The following is a 12685-nucleotide window of genomic DNA, read 5'->3' as shown; positions in this document are numbered from 1 at the left end:
GTTTCCCCCAACAAGCCACCATCTTTCTTTGTTCTTACTTCATTTATTCAAGAGATATGCCGATGTAGCAAAAATTGACACTGGCTATGTTTTATTGGTCTTATGTGGCAGCTTGCACACGTGGCAAACAATCGATTTTTTTTTTTTTTTAATGAAATTTGCACGAAATGAGCTAAACAATAAACGAAAAAAAGCACAAAAACCATTTATGTCACTTTTGAAAACCCAAGGAGCAATTTAATAAAATACACAAAGCACAAGAACGAAAAAACACATTTAACCCTTATTGTAAATGTAGAAGCCATATGATATTGAACCGTTCTCATTCATTAGGGCACAATCAATCTTTCTTTCAAAAGTAGTGTTACACATTCCCACTTCTTCACACCCATTTCTCCACACCGGACCCTTAGGTGGCTTTTAAAACTTCCATTGACTTTGATATGGACATTTATTAGATTTTAATCCAATTCTTTCGATCTTTCTTTCTTTATTTTGTTTTCCTTACACTTTCTCTTTTTCTTTTCTTTTCTTTTTTTTTTTTTTTTTTTTTAATAAAAAAAGAAGAAGATATTAATCCCATTCCTCATTCCATCTTTCATCACTGTGAGGATTCACTTGGTTTCCCCTTCTCTCGCAACTGAATTCACTCCCCATCTCCCCCCATTCCCCAAAAAAAGAAGAAGAAGGAAGTTTTATATCCTACTTGCTTGGGCTTTAATTTCCAGAAACGCACATTACATTTTCCATGGAACAAAAATGACAATTACAAATGGCTTTCCTCTCTCTCTTCCACAATTCCTCTTCCTCTTCTAACTATTGCAAAATCCAAAGCGCAGAGAAGCATTACCGGCTGCTCTTGATAGTAACAATCGGGGTAATATGATGATCATATACTAGTTGGGAAGCGATGGAGAGGCGCTAGTGGGAACTGATGGCATCCAAGCATAGACGAGCAAGCCCATAACAAGAACAATGGCTCCTGCAACAAAGCCTGGAGGAAGGGAGGATGCAACACCAAGGTACGGCAGCGGCAACGTGAACACATAGACCGATATTGGCACTGCCATGCACCCGAGATGAGGCCAACATATTAATTAAATTAAACCACAAAGTACAAACCAATAAGTTGTATAGAAGAACATTAGACTACATTTCTTAAGTAGCACTCAATGCAGCTAAAACATCACTAACTAATGCTTTATGAATCCCACATGAGGTTAACAGAAGACTGTTACAGTCCTCTGATGATTAGGACTAGAAGTCCATCTCTCTGCGGAGTAGTGTCAAGTTGGGTCTCAAGTATTTTAATTCTAGTAGGAATTGCATCTTTCAATAAGAGTATATCTTTAAGATGTCCCAGTGTTGGAGTCTTTGAGTCGGTACGAGCTTAAGGGTTTTGAGTTTGTTTTGCAGTAGGAGTAAGTTCCCTACATATGTTTGAAGGAGGTCTAAGTTCCTTCTAAAAACCTACCCTAATTATCAAGTTACGGACCTGATATTCAAGTTCGTAACAAATACAATGCTCAAAATGCATTTAATCCAATATCTAAACTTCAAATTTCAATTTCCAACCACCAATCCATGTAGCCTGGCGGTATCTCTTCCCTTTTAGCAAGGGAGAGTTCTAGCATTTAACCCATGCAAGAAGACGGATAAGTGAATGAGAAGTGACCGTCCACTGTGTAAGTCTACTATCACCATTTGATTTATCATATTAGCACCGGAAGCTGGAGATGTATCAGCCTATATTCCACCAATGTGATCTCCATTGTTAATGGACACTAACATGATTTCATTATCTCAAAAGGAAATCCCACACAAATATTTTGGTATCGTGCAGATTTTGTCTTGTCAAATGAATTCTAGCACGGACAGTCTTTAGGATGTGTAGAAAAAGGAAGTGGTTGGGGCAGATTGAAATATTAATCTGCCCTGAACAAAGGTTAAGATGAAAAAATAATTGAAATTGTAGTTAAAAATGACTTAAATGGTTGGCCTAATTGAGCATGGAGATACACTTTATTATGTCAGTACTAGGTTGATACTCTAGAGCAAAACCCAACATGATCCAAATGGCATCTTTACAAGCATCATCATGCTTGTGGTGCACCAAACTGATTCGCATTGTAAAGCTTGGTGGAATACCATCCATGGCAACCATACCAAACCCATAGAAACCAAGCACCAGTGCACCCTCTAGGGCAATTATCATCAGGCTTGCCAACCTTGTACAGGAATTAAATCAATAAAACACGTCATACCTGAAAATGTAGAAGCAAGGGAAGACACCACAGCAGAAGAGATCTTGAGCAGATGCAACAATGATATGTTAAAACCCATGTTGACAACAACAAACAGCAAAGGTAGCAGTGGAGCACCATCACATCCTGTAGCCAGCCAAATTTGATTGTTATTGGTTGAATACTCCATTTAAAGTGCAACACCAATACAGCAGAAAGATAACTAAGGAAGGTAGAATGGTTGTCTTGGATACCAGGCCAACTCAAATAATACCAAGTTGCAGTTCTATCTCTTCAAATCTTATTTACTGGCAACATAGGCTTTCGCTAGATGGCATTCTTGGCCTATTAACTATTGCTAGACAACTTTCATTACTATGATGGACCACCACTACCACTATGCATTCAAATTACAATTGAAACTTCACTTACCCTAAACTATCAAGCAATTTTCAATGTCCCCCAAAACTTCCAAAAATTTGCAATGTGGGGGGTTCTAATCTTTCAGCTCCTTTCAATTATCCCATACCATTTAATTTTTTCTTTATCTTAAACATCTAGCATATAAAATGTACGCTCTACCCCTATAATAATTCTAAAAATACAACTATTTTTTTTGTTATCTTAAACACGCTGTGGGTCATTTTTCTTTTTTCTTTTTTGAAAATTTTATATTATAAAGGGGTATTTTGGTCATTTTTGTTTCCTCTTTATCCTAACAGGATGGGGTAATTGAAAGGGGCTGAAAGATTAGAATCCCACATTGCAAATTTTTGAAGTTTAAAGGGGACATTGAAAATTGTTTGGCAGTCAAGGGGGAAAGTGAAATTTCCCCTTTTTGTATTTTGTAAAATGTTAGAAATCATAAAATATGACTCAATTGGAAATGCTGCAATGAGCAGGACTTCATTCCATATCTTTAAAGCCTAATAGTCTTGAAGAAAGTTCTGATTCAACTAAGCTCAAATGAAATTCTTTAATGCCCATAAAAGTTTCTATAAAATTTCTACCTTTTTCAAGATGAAGCATGACACTCGTGTAGATCTGAAAATCTGATGCCATTTGCACCTCAATTAGATAATGTTTTTCTTAATTAACTCTAGTTCATATATTAAATTAGTTTGGTTGAGATGTCAATCTTTTTGAATTCCTTAACAGAGTCCAAATTGTGGGAGCACTGTCAGTTGCATATCGTAACTGGCTAACAATCTCTAAAAGACAAAAGCATTCATGGAAATTATGAAGGGTTTCATTCCCTCTGTCAACAAGTAATCAGGCCAGGATAGATACTCATAATTGATCTTAAATGCGCAACCAATTCATTACTTGCTAAATGGGATTGGCTTGACCCTATGTTCTCTCTTGGTCGGAAGAGCCAAAAGTCATCATACCGTGGTACAGTGTTCATAAAGAGAAGGATGATTTCCCAATGCTAGTCCTACTTAAGTGAGGTCCTGGGAGTAATAGCCTAGATACAGTCCTACCTTTCAGCGTTTTTGCATGAAGTGGCCACTCTCAACACTTGAACGTGTGCACTTGTGCTTGAGAACCCAAGAATTTTACCATTGGACCAGACAATGGCCGCTGGTGTTCATAATGAGGGGGAAACAAGTGCATTTTGTACTGGAACCCCTGAACAATAGCCACCCCACCTATGTCATAATCGATGTGCGACAAGATCGGATATAAACTTCATTTACATAATTATGCATATACCTCTGAAGTAATAGCATATCAAGATCATAATCTTATACTCTCAGACAAAATTGATAAACTCCTAGAGTTCTTCAGGGTATCTTTTGTTTCTATGAATTGAAATCAATAGAGGGAGTGTATAAATACTACTGAACAAGGTGTGATTCATTGTAGTATTCTGCTAATATAATTGAGTTGAATAAGGGATGCAGCCAGCCTATACTGCTGGAGAAAATTAAAATCAAATACAAAATTAAGCACACAAATTCTTCACTTCCCCTAAGAACCAAGAAGTACCACAATGGTTGCCTTATGCAAAAGGGGTGCACATGGTATGCCCTAGAATTGGCAGTTAACAATACAAAGAAAGGTATTGAGTGTGAGCCTTTTTTTGTTTGGGTGCTAGGGATTAACTAAAAATTGAAATCTAACTACAACTTGCAATTATACCCTCGTATGCCGCAAAGAAAATTAGATGGGAGTTGACCTGTTATGCGCTATCACAAGTCATCTTTAAAAATGAAGCTCAAACTCATGGTCAGATGTAGAGCCATGCTTCGAATAATTTTTTTTTCTTTTATTTAACTACAAGCAGACAACTTGTTAAAACAAGGAGATAAACTATCAGAATGAAGTGCCAAAAGATAATCTATTCATCAAAGAAAAAAAGATAATTTTGCAAACAAATTGTAGCTCACCGCTTGACGAAGTACCAATGTTCAGAAAGCAAGCTGCACCATCTTTAAGATAGTCTGGCAGTTGACTAAATGGAATGCCCCATAATTTTGACAAAAAAGGTAGGAGAAGGCATATAAACAAGGCCTGCAGTAAACATAGATCCAAGCAAGTTAGGCTTCTCATTATTTTGGAAAAGAAATATTATAATGCCAAACAACCATAAGAGTCATAAACTTTCTAATTCACAGCAAGATGCTTACTTGGAAGGCAGATCCATAGGAATTTACAACAAATAGGTCAACTGAACCTCCCTGTAATAGAGATAACGGAATCATACCAATATATTACTAAACTTAGAGAGAAATAATTAGTAACTGAAATCATGTTGGCAAGTTTATATGCTACAAATTCGCCAACATACATAAAATTAGGTAGCTTTTGAAACTTGTGTGAGAATGAAATCATTTTTGTTTAATGAAGAAATTGAAATAAGTCATTTCATATTGCCTTGACCACGTAAGATTTGGCGGTGATCATATTTATTCTTATAACCCCTTTTTCCTGCCACAATCCAGTTTCAATTATATAAATGTGTTTTAAAATGCAATAAAAGCAGAACCATTTAGGTTCCTTGTGGTGGCCAAATACCCTAACAAAATGGCTTTTGGAAGTCAGCATTTACTGTCAATCTAGGAACATATAAATAAAAAGAGTTCACTATCTTACATACCTTTAACCGCCTGGCAGCATCCAAAAAGATTACTTCCTACAAATGATAAACATGCTGCCTGTTACTGCAGAGCAATTCAAGGTAGAAAACTGGGAAAGTTCAATAATCATTCAGAACAACAACCTTCAGCACTGTATCGGTCGCTTGAAATAAAAATGAAACTATCATTAAGATACTCCAAAATATACCAGCCTCCTTCAATGAATGTCCAGCACTAGATCCGCTGCAGAAGCAAATGGAGGCAAGTAATGAAGAACTAATAAAATATATAAGAAAGGTTTAATAAAAATTCTTATGAGCCAAAGGATTTTAGATAGGATTCTACTTTGTAACGATTCTACAGATTGCCATATGTAGTAATCTTGAAACAAGTAAACCATTAAGAGAATCACATGAGTTTTTAATGCTATCAATCAAGATTATGTAAAATTGGTTCTAAATCAGCTACTCCAAACCGCAAAAAAATGGCCCAATCTCCACTTAGCTTGGCCAGGAGATATTAGAGTTTACTTCTCCAACTAGAAGGGAGACCAACCTCCACCTCAGATGGCCATACAAACAGGTGGGAGTCCATTACTTTATGGCTATGACTACAAGTTGGATTCTAATCTTTCAATACTTCAATCCAGAATCTGATCAAGTATTCTTCCTAAGCTTTCTTCTTAATCTACAATAAAGGATTGACTATGATCAGGGTCATGCAATTCTTAAGAAGATGCAATCCGGGTATCTGCTTCAGTTCATTTCAGACTTGTAGAAGGAGGTCAATAAGATTACTGAGAAAAAGATTCGGTTATCTTATCCAAATGGCACAGATGAAGAACTCATCTACTGGCTGCACACCGGTCTGTGTCATTAACACTGCTAAGCAGTTTTAAATTCCCAAGCTCCTCATACTATAGTCTCTCAGCATACCTCAACTATATTTTGGTCCAAGACCCATATTGAGTTGCATGTTATATGATTAGAATCCCCAAGAATGAATACATTCAATAAACTTGAGAGCTTGCCCACTTATGTATTCTGCCTCAAGGTCTTTGTTTGTTAAACCTATATCTCTCAGACTTCATGAGCCTCAGAGAAATGAAAAATGAGCCAATATTGTTAATATATGAGCCTGCACATCAGGCCACAATCTTAGAGAAACAGAAAATGAGCCAATATAACTTACCTTGCTACAGTTATGATTACGCCAACTGCTACAAGAAAGCATCCAAGTAGTTGGTTGGCTCTATATCTCCTTCCAAGGAAAATAATTGACAGAAGAATTTGCCACACAAGAAAAGTCTGCAAAAGAATTACAGATTCAAAACAATGTGTTTCACATTACAATATGACTAGAGCACTAGCAGAATAAAAATTCATAATTCACCTATGTATAAACTAAAAGAAAGGAAAAAAAGAAGAAGAAATGAAAAGTTATCATGAATGCCTCTTACCTGAGACAAAATTGGAATTGATGCTCCAGAAAGAATTGCTGATCCAAAGAAGGACAATAAATAAAATATATGAGATTTTAATGATTAGTGTGGGATAAAAGCATAATATAACTGATTATCTTAGGAACAATCAAGAAGAAATGGCTAGCTGTCAAAGATCCATTTTAAATGCCTCCAAAAAACTGAATCCCATATAATAAGTACTTGAACAAAAAGTAAAAATAGAACAAACTAAGATAAAAATTAGCATTTACAGAGATAACCACAAGCGCACACAGAATGTTTGTGGAAAGACAGAAGTACCTAAGATCATATAGAGCGAAGCATTTAGCAATCAAGAATGTCCATAGATATAATCCTATGAAGCAAATAAAACAGGAACAAATAAAAGCATAATGAAATGGGCATTACCTCCAGCTGCCATTCCAGTAGCAGCACCAAGTGCCTCCAAGAGGCCAACAGCCAGGAATGGAGCTTTCGGCATAGAAAGCATCTCATCAGTAACAATGCCGGCATGGTACCGGAGATACAAGATAGAGAAGTATACAACTACATATCTGAAAAATACAATTTACAGTAAAACACAAGTTAGTCCATAGTGTTGAAGGCAGTGCATTTTATCCTTCCTTAGAGTAATTCCAGTAATTACATCAAAAAAAACTCAGAACCTTAATTAATTACGTAAACCAGTTACATTATACAAAAAAGTCAAGTAAATTTTAAGATATTAGAATATTAGGTTTGTAGGAGTTCACTCAATATTGCTTGTAATTAATATGCTAAAACACCTTCAGTCTATTTGAGGATTTTATAGTTGACTCTTTATGGTGAAACTTACAAAATGATGAACAATTTGTTAGTTAAGAGTTCGTTAAGACTTTAGTGAAGCTGCAATGTATTGAATTCTTACATACTCTTTACCAAGACCACTCCTCACCTACTGAAAGGGAAAATGGAATAAATTAATCCTAATGGAGGTCAATATTATTTAAAAATTCTAATGGAGAAGAACCACGTAAAAATTCCTTATGGGGAATAATTGTAATTTGTATAAGAGAATTGCTACATCTATCCTCTTTAGACGTGGTAGGAAAAATTATTATTAGATAAATTCAATAGTAATTTCTACTAGATCAGAGAGTGCGTGACGCCTGTCAACTGAATTGTCTTTGTAGAAACTTCATGGGCTAATTCACTAAGAGATATCATACGTTTACAACTTGCGTACAATTTTTGTATAATTTTAATAACTTTTTTTAAGATCAATTATTAGATATTTAGAATCCACGTGTAAGAAAACAAATCCAATTATTAATTTAAAAAAAAAATTGTTAAAGTTACAGAAAAATTGTACAACAATAGTTTATCTTTCCCTCATTCTGCCGAGGCCCAGAGATGAATGTAAACCACACACCAAAAGCAAAAACGACAAAAGGTGTCCGACTCAGCAAAGGAGTAAAAGAACAAAAAAAAGGACCTAAGGGGCCTGGGGAAGCACGAGCTCGATTTCTTACAAAAGATTCCACGTGGCCCACCACAAACCATGGTACTATCAGAATCATCCAATATAAAAAGCAGCCTCACTGATCATTATATCATATCTCCCCCTTTACATTTGGATTACATAGTGGGGTCGCACGAGCCGTCCAAGTTAGAGACTTTTTTTGGTTCAAGTTGCGCCCACCACTTACTAGATTAACGGTTGCTAATGAAGTAGGCTCCATCCCTGAACTCTTAATAATCGCAGCGACTTGTTCCATTTCTTCTTCTTTTCTTTCCGCTGCTTTCCCGAAAGTCCTTCACTTTTTTCTTTTCGACAGAACAACAAAAAGATTCGAAACTTTAAAAGGATGCTTGGGAAATAAAATTTTGAAACTCAACAACTTGGGGTTCTAGTGCTTCCGTATTCCCTAAAAAAAACCTTCGAATATGCATGCTTTTTTAAAGCCACATTCACGTATCATCAAAGCTCTATAATTGTAATCGTAAAAGTTTTTATTTTTTTCCGGGCATTGTACTTGTAAAAGTTACCACTTAATAAACTAGACACCGAAACGGATTATGGGCTATTTATTTTAAGTAAATAATGTTCAAGAGGTCCTAGGTTAGACTTTTCCTTCCCAAAGATTTAAGTTTTATCGATTTTTTAAGATTTTAATTGTTATCAAAATAGATTTTTCTATTTATTTTTGTTAAATTTTTAACGGTATAATCACGTCATATCCAACAACAAAAAAGTAACATGTCATTTTTGAAAAAAAAAATTATTAAAACACGAAAAAGAACAATTATATATATATATAAAATAAAATAAAAAAAAATAAAAAAATAAAAAAAAAATAAAAAAAATAAAAAAAACACCAAAGGCAGAAAATTGGGGTGGCCTGCACAGCCACTCTAGCAAATGGGGGTCACAGTGCGAGTCACCTCACACACTTTTTTTTCAAAAGAAATTCTATATCTATTTTATTGTTTTGTTTTATATTTATGTTTATAATTTTGATTTTCTTTTCTTTTTAAAATTTTTTATTAAAAGGAACAACATGTTGTTTATGATTGAATATGACATAACAGCACTGTTAAAAATTTAATGAAATGTATAAAAAAAAAAAAAAAAAAAAAAAAAAAAAAAATCTATTTGATAACAATTAAAATCTTGAGGAATAAATCAATAAAATTTAAAATCTTAAAAAAAAAAAGTGCACTTTAAGCCTTAAGGCCCTCTAAAACATTTTTTTTTATTATTATTTTAAATGAATGGCCTAAATTATATCTTGTGCAATATTTGCAATATTCTAGATATTGACCGTCATCTCAATCAAAAAAAAAAAAAAAAAAACACACACACTCACAATCCTATGGGAGATCCACGTCAGACCAATTTCAAAAGTAATGATTTTGACATGTACATAGCTTGTAGCGTCACGTACATGAACGAAGTTACTAATTTGGTCACGGCGCCCACCGTAAAAGACAATCACAAAACCAGACAAAGGAAAACAAATGCAGCGTGTAAAGCGTGGATTGTTCCCGATGTGTTGTGTACTGCACTAAGAGTAATTTGATCATTTCCTTCGTAAAATTTGGCCACATGCCATGATGAAGCGAAGCGACCAACTTTGGATCCAATCTGCTGGTCATATTCATTGTAGCCTGGGTAGTTTGATCTAAATCTCCCGCCATTACTGTTTAATCCAACGGTCGTGATTTCTTAAAATTTAACAACGATAGTTATTCTAAAACGATGCTTGATACTCTATTATTTTATGATTTCAATTCGAGTGTCACCGACATGACTCAGATTTCAAAATGAATTTCAAAACCTTTTTTAATTACGAAAATAATCTGATTAAGTAAATTAATAACAATAATAATAATAAACGAGAGAGAGAGAGAGAGGAGAGGAAGAGGCGGTATGTACCCGAAAGTGGCAAGCTGAGCGAGAAAGAAGGGGTAATGCTTGAGAGGAACCAAGGCCAGTTTGTACAACACCCGATTCCCTACTCCCAGCACCACCGTAATCGCCGCCGCAACCGCCACCTTCACCGTCCGATCCAAATTCTTCTTACTCTCCCTCCTCTCATCCTCTTCCACTTCCTCCTCCTCCACTGTCAGATCCTCGCTGCCGCTCTTCTCCGCCAAATCCTCTACAGCGTACGGGCACGGGCCCGGCCCCACCACCTTCTCCTCCACGTCCCGGCCGTCCGATCGCTCCCACGCCCCTCCGCGTCCCACCGCTTCCACAATCCACAGCCGCGATCTCAACACGATCCTCCGCCGCTGATTCATCACGCAGTCGCGAGGCAGCCGTGCAATCTCGGCCGTCCGTGGTGATTGCCCTAACCGTATCGGCCCTGCCCCGGCGGTTATCCGACGAGGACATGCCGTCATGATTTGTTGCAACTTTTATGCAACAAAATAAATTTCTTTCAGAGAGAGAGAGAGAGAGAAAGGTGTATGATAATATGTTTCGCTGTCTCAATAATTTCTTATAACTTTAGTTGAAATGGGCTCAGACTTCAACGACTAAATTTATTATTGTGTGTGCGGGGATCATATACGCCCGCTTCTAGCGTGAGCTGATACGTGTTTTCGTGCTTATTCAATGGAATTTCGGCACATTTATCAATGAGGGGAATGCATACTATATTACCATGTAGGCCGCCAAACTCGAGCGAGTAATGTATATGCAAGTTCTCGGCTCATTTAAATTTATAACGAGCTCTAACCGAAATCGAGCTCATTTATCACGAGCTCGAGCCAAGTTCAAGCTCATGGCGAGTTTTAAAAATTAAGCTCAAATCGACTAAATGAGCTCGAGTTCATGACAAGTTTTAAAAATTAAGCTGAACTTAACTGATTTTGTTGTAAGCTATGTAGTTTATTTAACATACAAAAAAGAAAAGTTAGCTCATTTAAAAATTATATAACATATAAACAATATATATTTATATTGTATGTTAAATAAACTATATAACTTACAAAAAAAAAATGATGTAATGATTATTAAATATTTAATGATAATAATTATAACATATAATAAAGTGATTACATGTCATTTGTCACAATGTTATATTATTATATGATCATATAGTCCTATAATCATATTATATTATATAAATAATATGATTAAGTATATGGATTGTCATTATATCATATGGCTAACAATTAAGTATTGATATTATTTCCTTTTACTATTCTATATACATATAACCAATAAATTATAACTAATTAATATATACTAACTAATGAGCATTGTTATTTGTTATTTAATTTATGCTTACATATAATATATTGTTTGTTAATATATTATATTATAAAAATAAGTTATATATTAACAAATTAAAAAAATAGCATGATTCATTGTAGGCAAGTCATTTCACAGTCTTGAAGAGGAACCTTAAGATGGAAGGAGTAAGAGGAAAAGCTACCAGCGATGTTGCTAGTAGCCACCCATGGTAATATTTGTGAGGCAAAAGGTACTTACAAAAATTATTGGTTTCAAATCAGCTACAGAATTAGTTGTGAAAACTCAAGAGGTAAATGTACAATCAAATAATGAGTCTCTACTATGGTTTGTGAAACAAATAACAACAATGTCAGTGTATTTTGAGGTTTAAATTTGGATTTAAAATTTTCTTTGCAGCAAATGAGCTTCACAGGTAGGGAGCCGGAGGAGCAAAGGTAGAGAACCATTAGATCTACCAAAGGAAACCAAAATGGGTGTTGGCGCGTGCAGCCCACACATGCCATGGCGGCGCATGGCATTCATGCGCTGCAACAGGTAACGTCAGCGATGAGAGAATTGGTTGGAGATAGTGAAAGAGGAGCACATGGCTTGCGAGAGTGGAAAGGTTGTAGTAGATCTAGGCTCCAAATTCCAAATAAAATTATTGTTGAAACTAAAGAGAGAAGGGAAATGAAGAACCAAAAAGAGGTTGGACAAGGGTTATTTGGATGGGGGAGGTGCAAAGGAGGGAAGAGCACCCTCCTCCATGGTTGAGATCTGGAAGGGTTTTGCAAACAAGAGTTTTCTCGCCAAGAGCTCTTTCGAGGAGAGAGGTTTGTGAGGATGCACTACTTGTTACTTACTCATATACTTAATTAACCTATATAAATTTATGACATATGGTTGCTAGTTCTTACACATTAACTAGTTGCATATGACACAATATGTTTAACGTTTAATTTAATATAGACAGCCATGCATGTAAGGCTTTTAAAATGTTTGAGCGAAGGAAATATAATTTTTTTTTCCTTCACCCTTCGTTCGAGCACAAAGGCAGAGAGTCAATGAAAGAGAGAGTGAAAGCAAGGGAGGATGTTCTTGTGATATTGTTGTGTTAGGTTTGTATTTGATAGTGTTTTGTAATACGATTAAAATTCAGGGTATTTGAAAC

General features: G+C 35.5%; 1 protein-coding gene across 2 annotated transcripts; it reads right to left on the bottom strand.

Moving 5' to 3' along the window:
• Positions 1-569: 569 nt before the first annotated feature.
• Positions 570-10791, bottom strand: LOC133878106 (protein CLT1, chloroplastic-like). Of its 2 annotated transcripts, none has more exons than XM_062316606.1 (10): positions 10207-10785; positions 7197-7342; positions 6786-6823; positions 6518-6633; positions 5470-5569; positions 5347-5382; positions 4877-4927; positions 4637-4760; positions 2265-2390; positions 570-1063 (listed from the first exon to the last, which is right to left on the bottom strand). In XM_062316606.1, the coding sequence occupies exons 1-10, from the start codon at positions 10674-10676 to the stop codon at positions 897-899; spliced, it is 1374 nt and encodes a 457-aa protein (XP_062172590.1). In that variant the 5' UTR covers positions 10677-10785; the 3' UTR covers positions 570-896. The 2 variants fall into 2 exon arrangements, 1 of the variants encoding a protein (XP_062172590.1); XR_009901842.1 differs by lacking the exon at positions 570-1063 and adding an exon at positions 3728-3875 and having other exon boundaries at positions 10207-10791.
• Between the last annotated feature and the right edge of the window lie 1894 nt (positions 10792-12685).

Source organism: Alnus glutinosa, chromosome 9 (assembly GCF_958979055.1).
Source record: "Alnus glutinosa chromosome 9, dhAlnGlut1.1, whole genome shotgun sequence".
In the NCBI taxonomy this organism is placed as follows: Eukaryota; Viridiplantae; Streptophyta; class Magnoliopsida; order Fagales; family Betulaceae; genus Alnus; species Alnus glutinosa.
Note: the sequence above shows the minus strand (reverse complement) of the source record. Positions and strands in the feature narration are given on the sequence as shown.

Excerpts from the sequence above, each read along its gene's own strand:
- LOC133878106 (XM_062316606.1), bottom strand. The coding sequence starts at position 10,676 with ATGACGGCATGTCCTCGTCGGATAACCGCCGGGGCAGGGCCGATACGG. Across the intron at positions 6,824-7,196 it reads TACTGGAATGGCAGCTGGAG|CAATTCTTTCTGGAGCATCA; the intron begins GTAATGCCCATT and ends TCTTTGGATCAG. Across the intron at positions 1,064-2,264 it reads CCTTGCTTCTACATTTTCAG|TGCCAATATCGGTCTATGTG; the intron begins GTATGACGTGTT and ends GGTGCATGGCAG.